The sequence below is a fragment of the Gobius niger genome (assembly GCF_951799975.1).
Source record: "Gobius niger genome assembly, chromosome: 13".
NCBI classification, from domain to species: Eukaryota; Metazoa; Chordata; class Actinopteri; order Gobiiformes; family Gobiidae; genus Gobius; species Gobius niger.
Window position 1 is genome coordinate 13,441,922 of NC_136864.1, and position 27,152 is coordinate 13,469,073.

The 27,152-nt window shown below is 40.5% G+C and overlaps 1 protein-coding gene across 1 annotated transcript in view; it reads left to right on the forward strand.

Annotated features, from left to right (window-relative positions):
• egfra (epidermal growth factor receptor a (erythroblastic leukemia viral (v-erb-b) oncogene homolog, avian)) overlaps nucleotides 1-27,152 on the forward strand; it is a 59,112-nt gene that overhangs the window by 11,600 nt on the left and 20,360 nt on the right. The window contains exons 2-12 of the mRNA XM_079569682.1: nucleotides 17,955-18,106; nucleotides 19,493-19,679; nucleotides 19,880-20,011; nucleotides 20,111-20,179; nucleotides 21,350-21,468; nucleotides 22,883-23,024; nucleotides 24,310-24,423; nucleotides 25,344-25,470; nucleotides 25,555-25,628; nucleotides 25,696-25,786; nucleotides 26,490-26,689. Coding sequence (XP_079425808.1) covers nucleotides 17,955-18,106; nucleotides 19,493-19,679; nucleotides 19,880-20,011; nucleotides 20,111-20,179; nucleotides 21,350-21,468; nucleotides 22,883-23,024; nucleotides 24,310-24,423; nucleotides 25,344-25,470; nucleotides 25,555-25,628; nucleotides 25,696-25,786; nucleotides 26,490-26,689 — 1,407 coding nt within the window. The remainder of the gene's footprint in view (nucleotides 1-17,954; nucleotides 18,107-19,492; nucleotides 19,680-19,879; nucleotides 20,012-20,110; nucleotides 20,180-21,349; nucleotides 21,469-22,882; nucleotides 23,025-24,309; nucleotides 24,424-25,343; nucleotides 25,471-25,554; nucleotides 25,629-25,695; nucleotides 25,787-26,489; nucleotides 26,690-27,152) is intronic.

A 27,152-nucleotide genomic window follows, 5' to 3' on the forward strand; every position in this document is an offset into this window, starting at 1 on the left:
CATAACTTCAAAATCAAAACAACGCCGCCCAAAGAAGTGACTTCCTGTTTCGATCCAGCAGGCCAAAATAAAGGCACACAGCTCGTCTCATTGATTAGTTCAGCAGGTCTTTGCAACATTACAAGAATATAGTTAAGTTCACAGATTTTAAGTGTTTTGTCTGTTAATAGTTAGGCAGAAAGAAAGTTGAACAATGAACTGCTGAACTAATGAATAAGACGGTGCTTTTATTTTGGCGGGCTGGATCATTCATCATAATTGTATTTCACTTAAAACATGGAAACATACAATAGAAAAGGAATATGCTTAATCATTGTGACAGTTTAGAAAATTATTCTTTAATCTCTTAACCCCCGCCTTGACCTAGTGCATTTTCTCGCTTTACCCAAATCTAAAAGCTTCTGGACTGGAGGTTGCTGCCTATAGGCCAGTGTAACGCCTCATTTAAAGGGCCTACAAAACTGATCTTAACTTTTTTGTCGCTCTTTTGTCGCTCTTTTGTGGCTTGGTTATTTTTTTTTCTTTTTCATCACTCTTTCGCTGTGTTATTGTCACATTTTGTAAGTGTTTTTGTTGTGTTCTTGTTTTTTTAATCGCTTTTTTTTGTCACGCTTTTGTCGTTTCTTTGTTGCTTTTTCTTTGCTTTTTCTGTTGCATTTCTGTTGTCTTCTCGTCACTTTTTCTTCTAATTTTTTCACTTTTTTGTGGCTTTTGTGATCCTTTTTCATCACTCCTTAGCTGTGTGTTTTTGTTGTTTTTTTGTTGTGTTATTGTTGGTTTTCAACAACATTTTTTTTCGCTCTTTTGACACTTTTTTGCCTTTAGATTTGGGTAATGCCAAATTGGAGAAAAAGTGGTCGGTTCATGCATGTAAGAGGTTAATGGCAGATTGCATGTTGTACCATCTGTCCAAATGCATCTCTTGTGCCTTTGAATTCATAAACAAAACATGACTTCCTAATAATATTTAACCTCGTCAGCTCTTTGTAATAATCCCTCCGTACCTCACGTCCCAGCTTTACTAATTGCTCTCTAAGTTTCAACAACACAAACGCTTCGTTGGGTTCAAAATTAATTTCCTGGTGGGACGTTGAGCGGAACATCTTCATTACCATGTTTTCATAATTGTAACCAGAGGCCTGTAAAAAGGAGGAATCCATTTGGGTTCACCTCCCATAAAAAAAAAAAACACACTGCTGACCCTTATGCCGAGATAATAATAAACCATTAGCCAATACATCAAACTACTCATGCGCTGTTTTACTTGGCAATTAAAATCACCACTCATTTGTCTATGGCCTCCACAGTTATAGAAAAGTAATAATGTTTATCATTATGAACAATAAGATTATGTGTTCTCTGCGTATTTGTTTTATTTGGACTTGGTTCATGCATAAAAAGGTTTAGTAATATTTGTGTTGTACATCATAGTCCTTACAGAGGAGGTTGAAGGTCCTCCCCAATATATATTTTTTAAGACACTACACTCTTTTAGGTAGTTTTGGGTTGTATGGACACATGTTTCCTCACCTTTAAACAGAACTAAGTAACTTGTTTACCTTAATAAATCCTTTTTGTAGTCCCTCTGGAGGTAATACAAGTGTTAATGGGTTGATTGGGGGGTCTTTCATCTTCCCCTGGTGTCTCTGGCCAGAAAGCCACCCTTGCAACTTTCCTTGCACTGGGTTGGAGGTACCAATACACACTAATAGAAGAAGCTAACAGGCTAGCAGGCAAAGCTAGCTGAGGGCTAGCGCCACTTTAGCAGTGTTTATAGCCAAGTTTGAGTGACAAAAATGATCTCCATTGAGTAATTGGGTTGTGGCACAATGTACAATGTCCCTCTCTCCCTTTTTCTTTTCTGTCAGCGTAGGATTTACTCTCACGGACAATTAAAGAGTAAAGAACCATAACATGCTACGACACCTGCAATGGCGCTTATGGCCTCTAGGGGCACGAGCTACTAGTTTTGCTTTAAGCGTACATCTGCAAATTTCTGCCGTGCCCTATTCTTTACATGTAGCTTGTTTATCGTAAAGTCTTAATGGGTATTTCCTGTAATGTAACGGCAGCAGTGCAATGATCTTTGAATTTCTGGAATCAGAAAGTGGCCAGTCCGACGATCCCCAACATGAGCACATCATTCTGTTTTCACGATGAGAAAAAATCTGCCAAATAGTGAGCGTGACGATGAAACCCTGCTGATGAACATGTGTACCTAATAAAACATCCAGTCTGTGTACATCTGTATATCCTTTCATTTTACTAACAGTTCTTAAGTGTTGTGGTGTAGCTGGCAACACAATGGGATCCGCAGACTCGAGTGCATAGCTGGACCGGAGCCAGACTTAAGGATTATATTCTCTGGGGCATTCTCTGTCCACAGTATCAACAACTGCTTCCTGAGCTGATTATTAGAGCGACTGTAACATTAACTCACTGGTTTCTATCAGTGCAATAAGCTGCTACAAAAGGAGATCGGGGGCGTGATTATTAAAATAGTTCTCCTTGGTTGGTTTTTGGGTCACACCATATGTTCATGAGTTAAATTGTGGAACAGTGGAGGAGCGTGTGGTATTTGAGAAATGCATGTCTGGGTGAATGGGGAGGATAACTTTCTTTCCCATGGTCCTTCTGGTTGGAACAAGGCGCGGAGTCCAAAGGCTTCCAAGAAACCGTGAGGCGATGTCCAAGATTCGTCCCAATGCTTGGCACCTGTTTGTGAATTGAAAATATCCGGAACAAGATTCTCATATTTGCAAGGCGACTTATTGGTAATCGGACATCTGTGTCAATTACATAATGAGATTGTGTGAAGACCGAGCTTTACGAAGTGTTTACATGTTGACACACTGCTAGTAATATGAATCCGCCTTTTCCCAAACACTCCGTCAAAGAAAGTCTGTTCATTGTCTTGGATTGTCATAGTTGCATCACTTCTCTAGAAATCTCCCACAGATTCCCCAGTCTATATATTCTCATTTACTTAGACTTGTTCCACGTCATACAGTGATATATTTGACTGAAGGAATTTGATGTTTCTCCATTTTCTGATCAAAATGATTGGAAGCCCCCTTTGTGGCTAAATTTTCAATACCTGTACTTTGACGATACTTGGTTTTCTCTGAATTATTCGTCACATCGAGCTGGAAAACAGATTAATAATGTTCATTTATTCCTTTTCCTTCCATTTTATTTCTTTTACATTTGTATCATTTGTTTGAGGTGAAATAACAAAGAAACTTCCTTTAACTACAGAATGATAACTTTCCATGTTTTTCTTATATTTTCCCCCAATGTTTGACCTATTTTTTCCATCTTTTTTTCCAACATTTTCTATGTGTTTTTTTCCCCAATTGTCCCCAAATCTTCCTCTTTTTTTCTTTCCCCCCCAATTTTCCCCAATTTTCGCACTGTTTTATTTCCGCGTTTTTTACCCACATTTTTCAAACTCTTTTCCCCAATTTCCCCCCAATTTACTCCAATTATTATTATTATTTTTTACCTTTTTTAAAAAATATTTTATTGACCAACAGCATCAAAACTTGAATATAAAGATTCTACATTTCTTTTTCGATGCCAGTTGTACCTAAACCTTTTTTTTTCCCAATACCACACTGGTATCCTTTAACGGGCCGGAGCTCTGTTTGTGGCTGACATTGCTTCGCTCTTTGACATATAAATCTTCTGTATTTTCTTTTCGTCCAGTGATGGTTATACCTGCTAATGTCCACTCTTGCAGCTCCCGTGTTGTTGATATAAAAGAAGACTTGCTTTTCTGCCAGATCCAACCCTTTGATGAGCCAGTGTCGGTTTTAGAAAAGGTGTCTGACCTTGAATCAGCAACTTACAGTCAAAACGCTACTGAACAGGCTGTACATTGTGATATGGCTGTTTTCTTCTCCCCCTCTTTCTCAGGAACAGGATGACGTCTCAGTGCTAACAATGGGAGAAATCTGAGCTCCGCTATGTGTCAAAAACATTTCAACTTTGCAAGAAGATATGCCGTGAATATGAAGATTATACGTTGTTAGTAGCCTGATCTTACTATATTTCTTGGATCTGGACTTTCATACAGGTGCCGCCTTCACAAACGTCTCCTCCACCGTGAGAAGTTTATGGGTTTTCTTGTCACATCTTGTCATGAGGAACTGATTTGTAGAGTACGTTGTGTAGCTGAAGTTTTTATTTTTATCTTACTAAGCAATTGCAATAATAGATACCTCAAACAAGTTACTATTTTGAAGTACCGCTTAAATATGTTTATACAACACCCCTTTTCCCTAAAGATTTGGAGTACATGCCTTTGTCCTCCCACCGCATTACCAACATTTCACGCTGATGTGTCACCGGGAAGAAATAACTACATTCTTCGGAGCTTTCCTTTCCAAATTAAATCAGTCACGCTTTCGACGAGTACATGACAAAAATGTAACCGGATCCTTTATCTGCAACGTGGAAATCTCTCAGGCTGCGCTTAAACCCCGCACTCTCTGTCTTAGCCTGGATTAGGAAGAAACTACTCATCAGTGACTTGGGGCAAATGATGAGTAAAGTGTTAGCCATGGATTTAAAGAGCCCACATACCACCTCACTCAATTTCCGCTCTATTTTAACAATGATTCAATGTCGTTCCCACATTTTCTTTCTCATTTATTCAGATTCGACTAAGCTAGAAGGTTTCCTCAGAGCTCCAAATGTTTATCCCCCACCTGTGAAGTCATGAGCTAGTGCTTTCTATATCTTTACCATTTTGTAAGCCTAGACAGCTTTACTGGACCCATTAAAGCCATTATCTAACACAAATTGCTTCCACTGATATGCGGCATTTACTGCTTCGGAGCTTTATTTAAAGAGTTTCACCATTTAGAAGATGAGTCCAGATTACTCTCTAAAATTACCACCGATTTGCACTTTACCATACATTCATTTAAGTTATAAAACATAAAGAAGCCATTTAAAGGTGTCTTGAAGTGTTCACTCGCTGTCTTCTCTTAGATTAGGAAGAAACTGCTCACCATTTGCCTCCTAGTCACTGATGAGCAAAGTGCAAAGCCGGAGAGCTAAGCTGCAAACCGGAGTGTTTTGAGGGAATATGCCTTTTATGGGGTGTGCTTGAAGAGGGAGCGAGAGAGCAGACATGACTAAGGCAGTAGCAGGGCTGCACAAAAACGTGGGTCTATAATAAGAAACCCTTAAGCCGAGCGTCTATCTGTTTAGATGAAGTGAGGCAGAGATGAAGCGACTGGAGTTATCTGCCCTGCTCCTCGTGTCGTTTCTTTCTTCCAACTTACTCCAGCTTAAGTCAACAATGTGGGGATTCCCGAGCCGCAGCTGTGTTCTGGTGTTCAGAACAATGTGTGAAAACTTTCTGTTTTACACCTCTCCAATAATGGGAAGTAGAGAAACATTTTTTATTGATAGTACAATCATACACTTATATTATTTTCATAAAAAACATTACCCTACAAAAGCAAAACTTTTCAGATCAATCAGACTAGTTTGTGTTGTGTTTTTGAACGTTCATGAAAGTTGGGGTTAATTCTGCTTGTTGCCAATAACACAGAAAGGTACAGCCACTGTAGACCTCATGAATTTAAAAAAATGTATAGAATGTAAGCTTATTTGTATAGCGCTTTTCACATGACACAATGTCACTTAAAGCACCACAGAATAGGGGATTTGTACTGGATTCATGTGGAGTAGACAGACATACATGCACGCACACACACACACACATGCACAAACACACACACATGCACGCACACACACGCACAAATGCACGCACACACACAGACATCATTAATACTGGCCCATGTACATGTTTTTAGTAGTAGAGGAAACCAGAGTGAAACCTACACAGACACGGGGAGAACAAAATCATGATCATTTAGATGTCTGTGTAAGCTCTCAGTCGTACAGGAGTTGTCCATCTTCAATTAAGGTATTCAAGTCGCCTTCTGTATTCAGTGGTTGGAGTCTCGTACCACCAGTTCGCCGACGAAGCCTTTTGGACGAGAGGCGAAACGTTCGAGACTCCAACCACTGAGTACAGAAGACGACTCGAATACCTTAATTGAAGATGATCATTTAGGCATTTTTAATGTCAGGAATCAACATAATAACGAATAGACAGAGGCCTATGAATACTTACATACTCACAGGAACCACAATAATCTGTCTTTATTGTGGTATATTATAGTCGTATTTCACAAAAGTAAGTGATGATGATGCCTTACACATATTGCGCTTTGCAAGCCTGTACCAAGTTTTCTGAATTACAAAGCGCTACACTGCAGTAATTATTCAGTCACTACATACTCAGTGGTGGTAAGCTACTGTTGTAGCCACAGCTGCCAACCACTCACTCATTACATTCCTCCAGGCTTCCTGGTGTTTTCCAAACGGTCTCCCATCCAAGTACCAGCCAGGCCCTTTCCTGCTTAGCTTCCGAGATCTGACGGGATCGGGCAGAGTGAAGGCGGTGTGCAGTGTGGCCCCGACCCGTAACATTTCATTATCTTTGCATGGGACAACACTGGCAAAATTACACTTTGCTACAATTTAAAGTAGTCTCTGTGTATAGCTTGTATTTTAATGTCCCATCTAAATGAAAACATAATGAAATACTTTTGTGAGGTACTTTAATACCAATACCAGTCCTCAACATTCTTTTATTCCCTTTTCTATTTTTCCCATTGGATTTTGACCTTGTGCTGTACATTCAATACTATTTCTCCAAGTAACTCATGTGTTCCTGGGACGATGTGCAGCATGTGGTGGTTGTTTTTCTTTCTCTTCCTCTGTGCGTCTTGTTCCTGGCCTTCGCAGGAGGTGCGGGGGGAGAGGAAAGTGGGGTCATATTGGCATCAGCCCGTGAGGAGTGAGTTAACAGCAGCTACAGCCGCTACAGCGCGCTTCGCCGCCCACTCCGCTCTTCCTCTCACAACTTCCTGTGGGATCGGAGAGCAGCAGGAGAAGGGAAAAAGATTTGGGGAGCGGACATAGTGAGGGGTGGAGGGGAGGGGAGGGGGGGGGGGGGGGGGGGGGTGTCTTGGCTTGAGTGTTATGTGTGGACGTATAAAAAGAGGAAGTGGGTTGAAAGCTGGCCCGAACACTGGAGTGGTGCTGGAATTTAAATGGGACCTCGGGGTAAACGAGGTTGTGTGAGTGTTCTGGCAGGGGCAGTGGGATTGCGGGGTGACTTAATGGACGTCCCAGCGTGGCATATGGGGAAATGATTATATCTTTGTTGATTATTGCAATCCTATGTTAATGTCTTTTACAAGTAGGATTGAATGAAAAAAACAAGAGGACCTAAAATAGCACCTTATGAATAAGTAATGCATGTTCCAACACTGGGCATTACAGAAGAATGACCTTATAATGATACATTCTCCTGACTATTGGGGCCAAGTTCCTGAGGCCCCTCAAACTGCACCTCAGTCCAGCTGTGTTTAACCAGGGCAGATAAATCAGAGCTTTATGTCCTCAGCGCATCCTTCAGTGCATCGATCTCTTCTCTTTGGCCTTTTGTGTCCTGATCCTGAATCAGTTTTTTGTCCATTGAGACAAATGTGAGGATGTGCGTTGATTATTCACAGCCAGTAGCTCAAAGGCCAACCACGATTCAGACAATGAGACATCCGGCTGTCACTGATTCACCTTTTTAGATTTAAATCCTAAGCCACACAGAACTCTTTGACCTAACACTCAAATAGAAATATCCAAGAGGTCATGACATGAAAAGATTATGCATGAATGTTTGATATTGTTACTTGAAAAAAAGAGGGATTCAATTTGTTTTATATGTAAGTTGAGATGCACCGATCCAGCTTTTTTCTTACCGATACTGGGGAGGATTCTCCAGGTTCTTAGCTTTACAATGACATACAGCAAGCCCATATTCACTTAGATGTAGGCGGTAAAAGTTGTGTTTTTGAAGCGTTTAGAGCCAAAACTGGTATCGGTTCAGTATCGGACATTTGTAGCCGCCGATACCCAAAACATTTATTTTTTCCAGTATCGGCTCCGATAGCCGATACCAGTATCAGATCGGGGCACCCCTGTATATAAGGCATAACTGGGTAAGCAATGTCAGGCCCCCAGCATAGATCCTCTGGCACTAAAGTTGTTTTTCATGCATGATTCCACATAAATGAGATACTCAAAGATCTGTTTAAGTTTAAAAGTTCCTGGTCACGTCTTCTCCGGTCACTCCTGTTATGCGGTAACAGTAAAAAGAAATAGCCAATCAATGCTACAGTGCATATTTAATTCATTTATAAGACTAAGTATACGTTCAGTGCATGATATGATAAAGCATCTTTTTCTTTTGTCTTCGCCAAAAGTACTTTTTGCAAGACGCATTGTTGTATAAGAAAGCTCTGTCAAACACTGACAAACACACCATTGTAGTTCTTTCGTTCTGCCTCATCATTTTGGAAAGTACAGACAAAGTGCTGAGTAAAATTGTCAGAAAGTCCCCACAGTCTGTGTTTGTTCAGAACCTAAATCCTTGGTTTCCTCACAACGAGCCCGACCGAGTAAACACGAAGCAGAGCCCGAGCTGCAGGTTTCTACAGTCTCTCTCCATCTCCCTCTCTCTCTAAAACACTGAGTAAACACAGGCCTGTTCCTTTATTTGGTCACTTTGCAGAGCTTTTAACAGACTAAACTTCACCTGCCGCTTCTGGACTGAACCAGCCAGACATGGTAAAGATCGCACTGTTTGGACTAAGCGTGACGTAACATGAGCATACAGTCACTTCAAAGCTGTCCCCTCTGTGGCCTTTTGGGGAAAGAGGTCAGCTGTTTTAGGGATCTGTTGTGTGACTTTTGACACCCATTTGCGGCCACAGTTTGGCCCCACAGCCACAAGGTGCAGAGAGAACATGTCAGCTCAAGCGACCACAATCCCTCCATCAGACTCGTACATAAGAGCAATGCATGCTGCTCATAACATTGCTTTTTACTATTGTGCATTCAAAATGACACTGCTTTTCAAAATCATAGCACTATGGCAAATGGAGTTACAGTGACAACAATGTTATATACAATTATGGACCTCCACATCAATCAACGGCTTTAAATCTTCATTACGGACCGACACGGGACATGCAATTTTTGAAGTTATTAGACTTTCCTATTAATTTAACAAAATCTCTCATTGATCTTGCAAAAATACAAGTGTTAATGGGATGATTCCCCTGGTGACTCTGGGCAGAAAACCACAATTGCAACTTCGCTGCCACCTGGTCAGAGCCACCAATACACACTAATGGAATCACGAAGAAGAAGCTAACAGGCTAACAGGCGAAGCTAACTACGGGCTAGCGCCACTTAAACAGTATTTACCGCCAAGTTTGAGTGCAAAATATAAACAACCAAAAATATAAAATAATTAACCCCCCCTTAACCGAGTGCATTTTCCTCTGTTCTGCTGTACCCAAATCTAAAAACTTCTCGACTGGAAAGCAACAGTGCAATTGATTTTATTGCGTTGTGGTTGCATTTTTGTCACACATTGGAAGTGTTTTTGGTGCTTTTTCATATATATATATATATATATATATATATATATATATATATATATATATATATATATATTGCTTTTTTTGTTGTGTTTCGACACTTTTTTTCCCCTTTCTTTCGCTCCTCTATTGCTTCTTTGTCACCTTTTTGTCACTTATTTGCGGCCTCTTTTTTTGTGGCCTTTTTGTCACGTTTTCGTCGCTCTTTCCCAACATTTTTGTTACATTATTGTTGCTTTTTCATCCTCGTTTTCGTTGCTATTTTTTCCAAGAAGCTGATTTTGAGCTCGGTTCAGGTGGAGGTTAAGAGGTTATGAAAGGTTTTGTCAAAGTATCTTGAGTGAAATATACCCCATTATGCTTAAGGCTGCTGCGCACATGGTGGAAACTTGTCTGTCTTCTGGTTTATGAGTTTGAGTCCCAGCTCCGACAAATAGCTGAATGTCTCTTTCAACTCTTTTCACTCTAAACTGTAATGTCTAATAAAGTATACATACCGCCCTCTAAACTAATCCAGAGAGAAAAAGAAAGATAAAGCATAGGTCGTAATAAAATCATCAGACTGGATACAACAAAGCAATAGGTGTAAGCAATGACAGTACTCCAACTATTACCGCTTTTCAATCTATAATTAAATACCCATAAAGACCTTTCTTGGAACAGCAAGTGGAAAACTCAAAGTGACTAAACCCATTTTTTCTTCTTTTTTTTTTTTTCCCGTTGCACCTGATGCGAGCCTGACTCACTGGGCTAACTCGCACGCTACATTTAGATTGCAAAGGGATGCAACTGAGATTAATTAGCTGTTGCTTCACTTCCTCCAGCTGTAATGTCGTCAGCGTTTTGTCCAAGAGGTAACTTTTTTTGTTTTTTTATGCGCAAGGAGTGGCCTGTTCTGCTCTATCTCCTCCAGCGCCGCGTAGGTGTGTGCTGTACAGTAATGTGTGCGTAACTCTGGCTCCCAGGCTGAGCTCCAGTCCCCGGATCACACCGCGCAGCTCGGGGCCTCCTAGTTGGATATGACAAAAGACTTGCTAAACCAGACCATTAGTCATCATAAGCTCGCGGCGAAGCGCGGTGCCTTGGCGTACTTTGATGTTTATTTGGGGACCGGCGTTAGCGAGGCGAAAGTGTGTGGGTAGTTCTTCGTTTCTGGAGGCTATACGGATCGTTGCCACAACAGGAAAAAAAAAAAAAGATAATTATGAGGAACAATCAGCTTTCTATTCAAGCTGAGGTGTTGAGGATAAACAAGAACAATGTGTGTAACAAATTTCACTCGCATCATATTACTTGTTCTATAACTGAAGATGTCAAGCCTGCAAGAGAAGACCGGCGAGATTTTTTTTTCTTTTCTAGTAGAAGCAGCAGTGACGGCCAAGCACTTTTCTCTTCCTACATTAAACCCAATTACACTGGGTACAGAAGCCTGTTATAGAATTATGTGAAAGCTTAGACATAATTATAGAATGACAGTAACTAACAGCAAGGTTTTTTTTTTTTTAACCAATAGTGGAAGCAATATGCTACATGGAGGCTGCAATTACTACCAAACTACCAAAGCCACTGGTTCTTCTGCTGATCTCCAATAACAAATTGGGCCGAGAGTTATTTTATCTACTGTCACATCTACCCTGACTATTACTTACACCATTTAACCAGCTATACTGCGGCTTAGCATTCCTCCTACACCACAGTAAGAATGTCCTGGGTTCAATTCCTGGATGGGTGGGGTCTTGTGTGGAGTGTGCATGTTTCTCCCATCAACCAAAACTTGCACAACAGGGCCAGGCTACGAGATTTGCAATCGCCAATGGACACGGCTCAATAACTGGAGAAGAGTTCCCAGGCCCTGCACTGTTGTCGAGTCCCTTACTGGTTTATTGGTTTCACGCCCAGTCCCACAAACTTTGAGGAGAACATCATGGGTATAGCTTCTGTACTGGCAAAAAACACAAATGCATTGTTACTAAAATGCACATTGAATGAGGGAAATATATTTATTTGAAAAGTGTGTGCTGAAGAAAGGTTATTTGGTTCTTCCTCCTCAGTTTGAGACATTTGAAGACCCATAACTAAAGTATACTGGGGTCGCACTGACACACATTTGCAGATGTTGACTTTTCAGAGGAAACATAAATCTCCCAAAGTCGATGCTTCTGTCTGTCCGTGCGGCGCTCACTTCCTGCTCAAACCCGCTGCAGTTCAGTCACCGGCGTGGGATTAAATGTCATGAAGACCAAAGCAGATAAGTTATAATACAAAAAGCCAAAAGTTATCTCGGAATAACACTTTGAAGCTGGCGTGCTAAAATCCTGCTCTGTGCACGGTGGAAATGCAGTCTTCCTCTGCGTGGGAGATGGTCCTTGGAGAAAACATCTTTGAGGCCAATAAGAAGAGAAGACTCCACAGACCAACACACACAAACTATCCCCATCCCAAAAGACCGGCCCGTGTGACATCTCCAGAAGAGGATCCTTACACAGTTACGCAAACTGGGGCAAAAGTGAGAAAAAGATCCATTGAGAAAGAGAGATGCTTTACTGTACTTTATGAAACTTGGAATATACTAACATGTTCTGAAAACTGGGGTGATTATCATAATAAATGTTCATTATCTGGTAGGTCCTTATTAGGGCTGGGACCCTTGAAATGTTAGGTCGCCCCAGCATAAATGAATAATGACTTTATTCAATACATACCCTCCTGTGAAACTTATGAAGATTACTCTCTGTTTTTTTGTTATGTTTGCAGCAGTGCGGCCGATGTATCTCGATATCGATATTCAGACAATATTGTTGCGCTCGTCCAAAGACTTGTGTCCAATCTTGCAAAGACGGTCTTGCAAAGGCCTTTTTTTGATAGTAAATAATATGTGCCTTGTCAAAAGTGTGGGAAGTTTTTGTTTTTACTGCCACAAATTGAATACGGACATTTGAAGGGAAAACTCTTGACACTACACAGTACACCATGTATCAGTTTGTAGCCATAGCATTCAGGAGAAGAAATCCTTCTATGCTCGAGTGCTGCAGGTGACAGTGTCTCGTGGTCCAAATATATTTTTAGGAATTGTATTCATCCCCAATGCATGTAGCTCGTGTATTTTTATTTCTTTCTTTTTACTAAAGGTTTAGTTGTAATGATCCACTTCTGTGATAAGAGCCATTTAGAACCACTCCTCTAACACTGTGCTGATCCAGCCTGACCTTCTTCTCACATAAGCATTATTATACTGTCATCTGCTATCTGCACCTGCTCATTATGAAATCCACTACAGGGCGAGGGCTGTGTTTACAGGGCCATATACTGTTGAGCAATCAGTGTCTCTTCTTCTCTATACCTTCAAACGTGTGCATCCGGCGGAGGAAGTCAGTCTGGTCACCGGTCACACATGGCTGTAAAACATGTCATAAATGAACAAATTTGAGGAAACAGGAAGTACAAGATGCATGAAGAAGTGTTAATTGTACTTTCTTATGAAACAGCTTCAGACGAGGCTTTAGCGACATATTGCAGAGTGACACACGAAATGTTAAAAGTAGCCCGAGTTTACACCATACCTGAAGCTAAGAACCTCTAGAATTTAGCTTTAACTAATAGAGACTTGCACAAACACTAGGACCTGGTTGTGGTCAGGTGAACATGTTCATCTTCAAGTCTCTGTCTCTTGCATCTTTCTAATTGTCTTTTTAAACCGTGTCTAACTTTTAAACGATGCTTTTAGCAATCAGTGGATTAATATCGAAAGCGGCACAGTTGTTGTAACACAGTTTTAGTTATTACCTTGCAGTTTCTTAATCCCTGTATTAATAAACCGCCTGTGTTGCCTCTTGCATGGCCGGTCAAATTAAAATGGTGGAGAGGTGTGGGGCTAGTGTGTGTCTGTGTTGGGCTCAAGGTCTGCGAGAGCCCACAGGGAGAAGCTAATGAGAAGTGGGTCAGGAGAGGAGAGTGCACAGCTGTTTAAAGATAATTGTAGATTCTTTCTGACATTTATTGGTGAAGAGGGAAAACACGGTAAAGGCAATTAAGGCTCAATAATACAATATGGATATAACCCAATTCAGATTAGGTAGCGAACTCAGAAATGAACTTGGGTTGGAATGTCCTCTACCTTAGCTATTGCTTCGATAGTAATATTATTTGCCATTGCCAGTACAAGATCTTGGACTGCAGAGTGCTTGTTAGTTCATGAGCTCTAGTTTGCAGAGGAAAACAAGCCCACAATTACTGTCATATTAAGAAATCAGCGAGTTGATGTAAGAGCTGGTTGTCTGGGTTCATTTTTTGGTTAATCGCAAATATAAAGCACAGCCTTTTTCACACTTCTTTCAACTAAATAATATCTATTTGGTCACTACAGGCCGTGGATTTTTTATGAACAGTGGGATGCTTGCTTCATGGAGGGCATCCGGTGTCAGGTCTTAAGCAAACATACAATTTTGTGCTGGAAGCTCTTCAGAAGGCAACTCTGAAGGCGAAGAGAAGGATTTCCCAGAATTGAAACTCTTATTTTGGCTGTATTTAACCCTATAGCTGCACAACTTTGAGAAAATAATATCCAAGAGTTTTCTGATTGCGATGCCATGTACACGAAACACTGATCTCAGCATCAGGGGTTTGAATCCCAGCTCAGACTGTCTGTATAGCGTCTCTCTCTGCTCTTCACACCCTGCGCTGTCATAAAACCCACAGGAGAAAACAAACAAAGGACTAATTCAGTTCTCTATGAAGGTTTAACACATCAACATTTGCCAAAAGACTGTCTATGACCTGCTAAAGCAACGTGATCGTAAACTACAGTTGTTCCTTGATAGAAATCCACTAGAATAACCATTAAGGTCCTTTAGAGTTTCCTTGATCCCATTTCAAAACGCCTGATGTGTCTAAGGGGTGTGTCCTATTTGCAGTGTAAGTTGTGGCTCTGGAAGGTTCAAGAGCAGACATGTTTTGGAATGTGGCCCAAGAGACATTACAGTAAACCGCTATCATCATCTTCATTATTATTGTTATTATTCTTCTGAACCGCTTGCACAAGATTAGATTAACGCTTAAGTCGCTGTGTGTAGACTGCGAGTTTTGCTATGTTTTCATTCTGTCGCTATGAGGTGTCTTACTCAGCTTTATGCCCTGCACCAGGTGCTTCCCAACCCCCTTTTTTGGTCGCGTACTTCTATGTTGAGATTAGGCCTAGCTGTCTTCTCTGTAAATAATAATTCCAAGTACCCCCATAAGAAGGTCCCCGTCCCCCTGGTTGGCAAACACTGTCCTACACCAGTGGAAACCTGTCCAACCAGCTGCTACACGCACGCCGTGGACAGCGACGCTCTCTTAAGGCACATATTTTCCTATTTGACAACTTCATTCATTGAGTAAATGCCTTTTGTGGCTTCTGAGCTTATCTGTAATCCTACCTTCCTTATCCAAACACGTGGTTGCATAACGCCGCGCTGCCTACTTTATCTGCCTGTGTGCCCGTGTCTCGCTAATTCAATAAAGGCATCAATAGGGCTGTTGTTATTGGATGATCATTAAAGGCAATGTGCACGATCAGCAGTTCATTTCGAGATTGTTTTTAATATTTGGTTAATGACGCGTGTTTAATCACATGCTGCGAACAGGGCTTGGCAATGTGGTAGAAAAAGTCATCATGATTTACTTCACCCACATATTGTTTTTTATTTGATCTTTGTACCAACGGTTCAAGTGAAAAATGTTTCAAAATAAATCTTCTAACAACATTTAAATGCTTTCCAGTGCGAGGCCATTTAACCTCTTAAGCCCCGCATTAACCAATCGCATTTTCTGCAGTTCGTGCTTTACCCACAAGGCTTCTTGACTGGGGTTTACAGCCTCATTTGAAAGCTAGGACCTACAAAACTCAGCTAAGCTTCTTCCTCATTATGATTGCCGATTTGGTGTTTTTGTCTTTGTGTTTTCATCATGTTTTTCTTGCTTTCTAGACGGCTAAAACGCAAAAAAAAAGCAATGAAATGGTGACAAAACAGTAGCAAAAAAGATAAGAGGTATTTTACAATATCGGCTATGTATACGAGCGATCGCGATGTCGTCACATCCGAGCCGTGGTTGGCATTTTGCGTTTTCATATTTGATAAAAATTGTATTAAAATCCTAGGATCTGCAAAAACAATGTCCATGAACAGGACATTGCTTCTCTTGCGCTGTAACAGATCTATCATTTTATAAAACCGAGTTAGAGGCCTGGATCATCAGCTGTTGCCGACCATTCACCAAAACATCCGGCGAATATTGCGGAAGTAAACAATAACAGCAATGGCTCGTATTGGAACTGAAAGTGATAAAACCATCACATTTTTTACATTGGAAAGACCTCAATCAGACCTTTAAAATTTCCTAGGTCTCAGGGGAGCAGAGAAACATTGCTGTGAAAATCGGTCACAAGTTTGTACCTACTTTATACATTTTATGTTGTAGACCTTTGTGTATAATTTCAGAACAATAAGAGAGACTCACCGTTTTTTGTTTTGAAATCGACTGATTTTTGTCTTTCAAACAAGCTTTGTCTGAAGTACCTTCTGAACATAAATATTCAGCGTCCCCTGCTGTCACGTTTAGAAGCATAATAGACTCGATTATTGACCAGACATTTTCCAAAAATATCAGCGGTGCATATCAGTATCAGCCAATCAAAATCCCCAATAATCGTTGTGGACCTTACTGTAGAAAAAAAACATTATCGCCCTCTGTTAGATATATTTTTGTATATGTCTATGACTGAAAACCTTTGCTATATCAATAAATGTTAAGCTATAGGCTATTTGAGAGATAAAATAAAAACAAAACAAACATCAAATTAAATTACTTAAAATATCGGCCAATCGGCTATCGGCCAGGCCAACCCCATATTGATCGGGCCCTGCAACAAAGCAATGAAAACGCGGCAGAAATGTGTCAAAAAACATGACAAACATGTGGCTATAAAAAGCAACTCAAATTATAATAATAATAATGATGCATCGGTTTTATATAGCGCTTTTCTGGACACTCAAAGACGCTTTACATTGGATTATTCATTCACTCCATACCTGGTGGTGGTAAGCTACTATTGTAGCCACAGCTGCCATGGGGTAGAATGACGGAAGCGAGGCAACCAGTTTAGTGTTACTAAACGGTCTCCCATCCAAGTACCGACCAGGCCCTTCCCTGCTTAGCTTCCAAGGTCTGACGGGATTGTTCATCGCAAAGGCGGTATGACGATTAAAAACGCAACGAAAACAACTAAAACGTGACAACATAAACAAGTAAGCAGCTTAGATGAGTTTTGTAAGTCTTGGCTTTCAAATGAGACTCTAAGCTCCAGTCGAGAAGCTTTTAGATTTGGGTAAAGCTGGAGAAAATGTGCTTGGTTAAAGTGGCTGTTAAGAGGTTTCCATTTTATTCCTCCAAAGTGCAAACTCAAAATAATGAGATGTTACTGATTAATTGAACAGCCGTTGCTTTCAACTTATCTTTGCACCATTATTGTAAAAGGAGAGTCCTCTGGCTCTACCGTGCAACGGAATATTAAGGAAATACCCCGGTGCAGACCAATGGGTTCGGCATTAAATGAAAATGGAAACAGAATTACTTGCAGCGATTCTGGCAATCGTCGATGGCCAAAAGTGCTTGTATTGCTGAATAAGCCAGAACAATAATGTTAATAATTTATTTGTTAACCTCTTGTGGCTGCCATAACCAACTGGCTCTATCTTCCAATAGTAAAATGTTTCCAATGAATAAACCAAAGCAGTTCGTGTCCAGAAAAGCTTCTCAACTTCCTTCACCAGTTACCGATCTTCCTTAAAAATGTCACAAAATACTGACCCTCACTTTTTGGTTTTCTTATCTTGTTGGCAAAACAGCGCTTGCCAAAACATAACCTCCTTGCGACATGTGAAGTGAAGCCTTTAGCTTTCTATTTATTTACACAGACAATACAATCCAGTGGAATTTTTTTTGTGACTAAGTGGTTCCCTGAAATGACAGAGCATTCGGGAGATGCTGGTTGCTGTGGTCGCTGTAACTACTTTGAACGGAGCAGTGGAAATCTCCGCACGTCTGCCAGTATAAATACACTCGGCGTGAACTCTCCTACGATTCCTATTCCTATTGTAGATGAGAACCAGATTTTCACATGAAGCTGCTCCAAGAAGTGACCTTGCAGTTTGAATCTGCCGACGGACACGCCAAAAGACATTCATTGGAAGCGTGTGATTGTTACATAAGCTGCGATGACAGATAAACCTTTCAGCTCTGAATAAATGCAAAACCAGACAAATTGATATCATGATTTAGACACAATTGGTGCCTTTTTTGTTATCGTTCACTCTGGATATATGTGTACTAGTCTCATCATTGAGTATGGTCTGGTAATACTTTATGTCGTTCTTTTTCCTTCAGTCTGCCAAGGAATCGCCAACCGCTTGAACCTTCTCGGCACCAGAGACAATCACTACGAGAACATGGTGAAGACTTACAGCAACTGCACGGTGGTCCTGGAGAACCTGGAGATCACTTACATGGACGAGCATCGAGACCTGTCCTTTCTGAAGGTAAGGTCAACCCCACCACTACCAAGTGAATGAGCAATGACTAATGTACTTCCAGGAACTTGTGATGCAGGCTTGTAAAGTGAAATACAAGTGTAAGCCATTGTTAATAATGAAGCTACAGTAAAGTTGGGGCTTTGACCAAATCAAATAATTAATTATTCACTTATTGGAAACATTTTCTCTACTTTCTCTCTTTCCTGCGACCCACCATGGGAGCTGAATTTTGGCCCGCGACCCAAAATGAGTTTGACACCCCTGGTTTAAATGCTTCACATCATCCTTTGATTAATGAGCCATTTTTATTCAAAGACAAAAACAAATCTGTTCAATTCACCTCATTGCACATTTAAAAGATAAAATCCAGGGTTGGTCTTTTCCACCACCGCTTTTCTCTGTCGATGGTATTTTCCGATATTCGCCCCAGTTCGGATAATTAAAATCTGTGGAGAGCTTCCCGCATCTCACTCGATACAGATGTTTAGATCCCTGTCTCTTGTTGAGGTTTCGTTTCTGCAGCTGCAAAGGCAAGACCACACACGTGCACCCGTCCCAGACATAAACAAAACAACAGGCACTGGGACGGGACCGTGCTGCAAAATCAAAATACGTGCTACTAATCCAACTCGAGTCTGCACTTCAAACCTATAAGCCTTCTCCTGCCAGCGGTGGGAAGGAAGCTGTTTCTTAAATGGTATGCTTAAAGGGATATTTCAGGATTTTTGACATAGCGCCTCATTTCCTAGTTATCGAGAGTGTTGCTGATTTATGGAGATATTTTTTGCATTAAAAACAGTCTGACCCGCTCCACAGAGCACCTGAAACAAATCACTTATAACACCAGACTAACCATATAAATGTGTGTGTCGATATAACTGACCTTGCATCACATGAATGATCGCATTTTGAGGGACTGTTTTCTAGCAGATCACTCCGCCACCCCGTAGCTTATACAACCACGAAGCTGATGCTGCTCCAATATAAGTTCTTTTAAATGCAAAAGGTTAAACGACGCGTAAGACTGTTTTTAATGCAGGCTAGCTGATACCGTAGAAACGTGCTAGCCTTACATTAGCCTAGCGCCACGTAGCTCTTCAAACATAAGAACTGCATGAATCACACAAAAAAAATCTCCAAAAATCAGCAACACTCTGGATAACTAGGAAATGAGGCTAGATGTATTGTCTTCACTCACTTTTGATAGTTCCCTTTACCTCATTACAGTGTGAGAAATACATTCCCCTTGCATCTAAAATAATGACTTTTTACATTCTTTCGGATCATTATTTTGATGAGTTTTCCACTGTGGAGAATATACAGACAAGTTAAATGTTGACTATTTTTACTGATGCTTTAAATCGTCTCTACTTCTTTGCGTGTGTGTTTCAGTCCATTGAAGATGTGGGTGGCTACGTTCTTATCGCAGTCAACACCGCCTCTCGGATCCCCCTGGAAAACCTGCGCATCATCCGTGGACACGCTCTTTACGACGACGGCTTTGCTCTCGCTGTTCTGGGGAATTACAACAAGAGTATTGTACGAGGCACCAGTGAGCTCCTTCTGACCAGCCTGACAGGTGAGAGATTCCCCCCATACGCGACAAAAGCAGGACGAGAGAAGGGGCAAAATGCAATAGAGACACAAGTGGGTCAGAGAATAAGTAAACCACTGACCTAATGTTATATTGTGCAGTTTGTGCAGCCTTAATTTTGTACCTGACTCCTCTGTCCTTGCATTCTCCTTGTTGATATGTTTGAACTACTTTCCCTCATGCAGAAATTCTCAAAGGAGGTGTTAAATTTGAGAACAACCAGCTCTGTAATGTGGAGACGATCCAGTGGTTCGACATTGTCAACGCTGACGCAAAACCCAACATGGTGCTGCCTCTGGCCAGCAACAAGCGATACTGTAAGCCGATACATCACTCCAAAAATAATACCGTCTCAGTGTCCTAGATAACAGCGGTTTAACCCAACATTTGATACGATATTTGTCTTATTTCCACAGGTAAGAAATGTGACTCAAGCTGTTTCAATGGCTCTTGCTGGGCATCCGGTCCTCAGAACTGTCAGACGTGTAAGTTTTAAATTAGCTATTTTCTTGTCTATGTTTTGTTTGAATGTTTTACCGATACCGATACATGAGTGATACTTTTTTCGATACCTATACTAAATTATGTGTCATATAGAATCATGAACAGATTAATAAATGTAAATTTATTTTACATTTATATTATTTATTTGAGGTGAAACAACAAAAGAAACTTTCTTTAACTACAAAAGGGCGTAAAAAAAACTTTCCAAGTTTTTCATATTTCCCCCCCCATTTTTAACCAATTTTTTCATAATTTTTTCCCAGTTTTTTCATTTAAAAAAATGTTTCCCTATATTTCACCATTTTTTTCCATTTAATTCCCAATTTATGTTATGTGTTTTTTCCCCCATTTCTCACAAATAAAAAAAACGTTTTTTTTTTTTTCATTTTTAACGTTTTTCCATTTTTTCCCCCAATTCTTTTCTTTTTATTATTTACCACAATTTTACACTTATTTTTCCCATTGTTTCCACTTTTTTATTATTTTTATTATTATTTTTTCAACTTGTCTTTCACTTAAATTTTGGTCAATCAGAAATTTTAATAGAAAGATTTTATATTTCTTTTTGGTACCGGCTTTCGCTTTCATTTTTTCGATACCAGTAGAACCTAAACCTTTTATTTTGAATGCAGACTAGTTCAGCTGTACCCAGCCCTAATCAAGCATGGCCAAATACTGTAGAAATGAAAAGTGTCAAGAAAGTGCAAGAAAATAAAGAAACCTGGTTCCACAGACTACCTTCAACACAGCAGATCTCTTTGGCCTAAACTTCCTGAACGCTGCTGGACTAGTCTCTGTTTTGGATTAGGAAATTAATAATTCATATATTTACAAATGAATATTGGAAAGAGGTTATCTGCTTGTGTCCCTATGTTCCTGTTGGGTTGATGTATGCATTTAGTTCAAATAAGATTAAAAACAGGACGCGTTGTGCTTCGGCTAAACAATAAAACTCCCAATAAAAAGTACTTAGTTGTTTATTATCCCCCCTTTTGGCAATGCGTTCCGAGTGATCAAACAAGGCTTCAGATTTCTGTGCCAAATTTTTGGGGAAGGGGGAATGTTATGGCTCTGCGTGACCTCAAATGTGCGCAGTGACATTGACTGTTCCATGAATTTTGTATTGTATTTATTCTGGGTGTTGTGCACAGTGACGAAGCTGAACTGTGCGCAGCAGTGTTCGAAGAGGTGCAGAGGGCCCTCCCCCAGTGACTGCTGCAACGAACACTGCGCTGCCGGCTGCACTGGGCCCAGAGCAACCGACTGTCTGGTGAGAAATGCATCTATATTGTACATATGCATACTGTGAAGTAGGACTGGGTGCTGTTAAATTTTTTCTCAGTCTGGTGCTCGATACCGATACATGAACAATACTTATAATCATTTATTTGAGCTGAAACCACCAAGTCACTTCCTTTAATGCTGTCCCAGGACCAACAGGCATTAAAACTTGATTTCTATTTTTATTTTGGTACCTGCTTTCGATTCTTTTATTTATTTGATACGAGTAGTACCTAAACCTTTTTTGATACCATAAGAGTATCGTTTAACGGTACCCAGCCCCCCTCTTAACCCCCACCTGAACCAAGGCCTTTTTTCCCAGTTTGGCTTTACCCAAATCTGAAAGCCAAGAAAAAAAAGCATCAAAAACGACGATGAAAATGCAATAGCAGAAAAGCTATGAAAAAGCTAAAAAAAAAACGACAAAAACATAGAGAAAAAGAGACAAAAACACCACGAAAACACTTCAAAAATGTGATAACGTGATTTAAAGCAGTAAGCACTAAGCAACTTCTTTACCTTAAGAAATCCTTTTCGTAGTCCCTCTGGGTCTTTCATCTCCCCTGGTGTCTCTGGCCCGAAAACCACAATTGCAACTTCGCTGCCTCCGGGTCGGAGCCACCAATACACACTAATGGAGTCAAGTAGAACCAGCTAACAAGCTAACGGGCAAAGCTAACTGCGGGGTAGCGCCACTTTACATACAGTTGAGTTTTTTCTAAAAGAAGAAATGTGTGAGAAATACAATTGTTAATATTTTTGTGTTATCTTCATCAGCATCATTGTACAACGCCTTGGAGCATAACAACTTCATTACTTGTGCTATGACCAATACATACTAATAACACTAGTTCTGCCTTTACCACAGAAACATTCTTGAAGGTACTACAACTATTTTTACAGTGCAGTGCTATGATAAATCGCTATTGCTGTTGACCAATATCAGACTTTTATTTAAAGTACTCACTCACTTTTCACTTCCACTTGTCTTGTAGCTACTGATAAGTGTATTTAAATCTATGTGTTTTGAAGAGCAAATGTTTTTATACATTATTGGTATTCTATCTTCTTGTAACAAACATAAAGTGCTGTTTGTTTGGTCTACTGTGAATGAGAGCCAAGAAACCTTACACAATATTTAATACTTTTTACAATAAATCCGGACTAGAACAAAGCTTCAGCCTGCAGCGTCTGTTTCCTAAGATCTTATTACTTTTGTTCCCATTGAGACATTTCTGTTCCTACCATTCGCTCTATTATTTCTGCTGTGCGTCTGCGTTGCCTCTCCGGACAGCTCTGCACATTAAGCCCTGGGTAGATGGAGGAATGCAGTGTTATCATTTGCGAGGGGCTCTGTTTTGGGACGGTCCTGTCTGAAGTGTTTTTTTTTTTTTTTGTTCTAGGCCTGTCGCTACTTCTCGGATGATGGGGTGTGTAAGGACGCCTGCCCCGGACTCTTTCGCTACGATCCCACTTTGCACCAGCTCGTCCACAACCCAGAGGGGAAATACAACTTTGGGGCGACCTGTGTCAAGAGCTGCCCACGTAAGACCAGCACTACAGCACTGTTATGATGTCAAAAAACACATCTTACAGCTGAAGCGATCCAAAGGTCACGTAGCTGAAGTCACGCATGAAAAAGAGCAGTTTCACATTGGGACACGAAGAACAAGGTTGTCCTTCACATCGTTAGACATTCAGTGGTTACGGGTTTAATTATAAACTGTAAATGCAACAAAAGAAAGTGATTGAGTTTCAAGGCACGTTAATGTAGCAACTGCTCAATCTCAGTTTAACTTGTTCAACTTCTGCCCAAGCTTTGCTCTCTGTAGAATATTGCCTGCATTTGAATAAGTTTGGTGTCAACAAATAGTAATGTAACGAAATGTGCAGCAAGGCAGCACAGTAGAGAAATAAGATCAATGTGTGTAATTAAATAAGGAGTTGCTGCCATGCAATTGGGCCTTGCAGCCTTGAACCGGTCACCAGTTCAAGCTCAGTTGATTCGTTGTCACTATAGCAACCAAATCACCCGTTCACTGTGGTGATCCATGATGAAAATCCAAAAAAAAAAGTGTTGTCAGCTGTTTTGCCAAAATGTGCCATTGTTGTTCACTCATAATGCAGCAGTCGAGTGTGAGTTTTTGTGTTATTCATGGTTTATCCCTCTTAACCCTTGCCTTAACCAAGCACTTTTTGTCCAGTTCGGCTTGTCCCAAATGTTAAAGCTTCTTAACCTGAGAGCTCACAGTGTTGTTTTTGTGGTCAAGTTTTTGTCGTTTTTGTCATGTTTTCGCTGCTTTGCTTTGTCACATTTATTTTTTTAGTGTAATGTAACTGTGATGAAGCCACAAGAGAGGTGATACAAGTGTTAATGGGATGATTGGGGGGGTCTTTCATCTCCCCCCGATGTCTCTGGCCAGAAAACCATCCTTGCAACTTTCCCTGTTCCAGGTCGGAGGCCCAATACACATTAATGGAATCACGAAGAAGAAGCTAACTGCGGGCTAGCGCCACTTAAACAGTATTTGCAGCGAAGTTTGAGTGAAAAAAAATGATCTCCATTGAGTAATTGGATGTACAATATCCCTCTCTCCCTTTGTCTTTTCTGTCAGCGTAGTATTTACTCTCACGGAAAATTTGTGAGTATAAAAAACAAACATGCTACGACACCTGCAGTGGCGTTTATGGCCTCTAGGGGCATGAGTTACTTAGTTCTGCTTTAAGGCGGGTGGTAAGCGGTTAATAATGTATAAAGTCATTAACAACATTTATGGAAAAAAAATGCCAGTAGTTTTCCGAATTTTAAAACCTGTTTTGATCATTGCAGATAACTATGTGGTGACGGACCAGGCGTGCGTGCGGACGTGCAGCGGTGACACATACGAGGTGGACGAGGGAGGGATCAGGAAGTGTGCCAAGTGTGAAGGCCTCTGCCCCAAAGGTGTGTGTCAGTACGACAATAGGACAAGAATAACAAGTGCAATACTGGATTTCTCTGATTTATCAACACTTGAGATCCCCCCCCGTTCCCAACAACCTGAGCAATGGCTCTCATCTGAATCACTGCCATATGTCAAAACTAGTTACAATGTGAAATGTAAGATCCATGTGTGGAGTTTCCTTTTTGCATGATCTCCTCCCCTACCTTTACACATGATCAATAGCCTGGATGAGACTGTGTTGGTGAGTTCCAGTGCAGAACGGATGGAATTTACCCCATGGCTACAATTCGTCTCATGCTGTCCCCACCATTTATCCATCCTGACTAATGCATCAAGTCTGCAGACAAATGAAGCCATAAATCACTATGAGCAGAGATATTGGATAGGGGATTGTAATGATTGCATGATTTGTGCATGTAAATGTGGATCCCAGCTGAGCGGCATGGAGTCATTTTGTTGCCAAACATGACTTACTTTCATTTCAAAACATGTTAACCTCTTAGCCCCCGTCTTAACTGAGCACATTTTCTCCAGGTGAGCTTTACCCAAATCTAAAAGCTTCTGGACTGCAGCTTGCAGACGATAGGCTAGTGTAACGGCTCATTTGAAAGCTAAGACCAGCCAAGCTGATCGTAACTTTTTTGTGATTTAGTCCCTTATTTTTCCCTTTTTGTCGTTCTTTTGTGGCTTTCTTGTTGCTTTTTTCATCACTCTTTAGTCGTGTGTTTTGTCGCCTTCTTATCGTGTTATTGTTGATTTTCCAGCATGTTCTCGTCGTTCTTTTGCCACTTTTTTTGCTTTTAGATTTGGGTAAAGTGATGAAAATGTGCTCGGTTCATGTGGGAGTTAAGAGGTTAAAAACGCCATCATCTGCTTGACGCATTATCACAGTCACCAACATTTTTTTTCGTGTGAACAGTGTGTAATGGCACTGGCATGGGAGAGCTGGCTCACACTTTGTGCATCAACGCCACCAACATCGAGTCTTTCAGGAACTGCACGATAATCAATGGCAACATCGTCTTCATCCACACTTCTATTCATGGGTACAAAATATACTCAATGTCATATTCTCCACCTTATTTCAGTCAACATATTATATGATGACGACGTGTGATGTTTTCCTGCAGAGATAAATTCACCAAAACCCCCAAGCTGGACCCTGCTCAGCTCGATGTCTTCAAAACAGTGAAGGAAATTACAGGTAAAATTGTTGCACTATGTTAATAATAATTGATGTTGTATTAGTAACAAGGCGTCTTTGTCTTCAGGACACTTGTGGATCCAGACTTGGCCTGATAGCATGAACTCACTTAGCCCCTTCGAGAATTTGGAAATTATTCGAGGAAGAACTAAAGCAAGGTATGACTCTCATATACAGTTTTAACCTGAGGAAAAACAGATGTAGAAAATCTGTAAACTGCTCAGTGCTTTAAAACATGCAGATATAAAATACCTGGGTCTAAATGATCACTAAACAGGACTAAACTATGGGAAAAGGACTTAGTTTGAGGGAAACCCAGACTCAACCAGATTTGAACTAGAACTAATTGACTTTTTGAGGTCTAAAGATAAAAGTATTCCACACTAGAACTAAAAGAGGTCCAAACTGGGACAAAATAAGGTCTAAGAGCTAATTAACCAAATGACTCACAATGATGTGGGCAATGCAACAATGTAAAATTGAATCGTGACCTGACCTGGCGAGACATTATTGTATTGTGATTATTTTCTATGTAGTGGTACTCTATGATGTGGCTTTCCTGGTCATATAGAACGATCTTTCTCCCGTCCTTCCCCTTCTAGTGATCAGCCTCCAACAAGCTCTTAGTGACAGGCAGATTTGTTTATCAATAGTGAAGTGAAACTCTCAAAAAGATGCAAACAGCTTTAGATGCTTCTTGGAGGAAAGATAAAGCTACAAAATGTAATGAATTGGTTTAACAAAATGTTGATGATTTCCTGTGGCATATTGCTATTACTTTGGCCTCTATTGAGATTGTCTTGTTTTCACGTGGTGTAAGTGTCACCGAAACTTCACTGTGTTTTTTTTTTCTTTTGGCAGTGGCAGGCACAGTCTCGCCGTTGGCTTCCTGGATATTGAGTATTTGGGTCTCCGTTCTCTCAAAGAAATCAGTGACGGAGACGTGATTCTTACGAAGAATCACAATCTCTGTTACACGAACGAGAGCCACTGGACACGCCTCTTCAGGTCCAAAAGCCAAACCATCAGCATCGATAAAAACTCGGACAAGGCCACATGCGGTAAATTTGTTTTCACTCAATGTATGGTAAAATGATTAATGGTCTCGACCATCTCCGCCACTGTCGCCCCAAATATCCCAATATCCCTTTTGTTTGTTGATCCTCATTCATCATCAGCCCAGACAGATTTAATTTACTTTAGTCTTATCTCTAAATTGGATAATTACAGAGGATGAAAGATTTTTGGCTAAGATAGTACATGTACTAGGCCAAAAAATGGTCACTGATAGACAGGGATGTGCAAACGATACCAATAGTGATACTTTTGATTCCATGGACTCAATACCAATGTGCAAGAATCAATAACGGGTTGTAATTGCAAATAAATGTTTGTTTATTAATTATGGTCTTCTTGTGTGCACTTTACTGCAGCTTGACAATGGCCAGATCCCTGTTGCTCCAGTGGCAAAAAGACAGAACAAGAGTTTACCAATTACTACAGTATTTAAGGCTTAGCTGATGA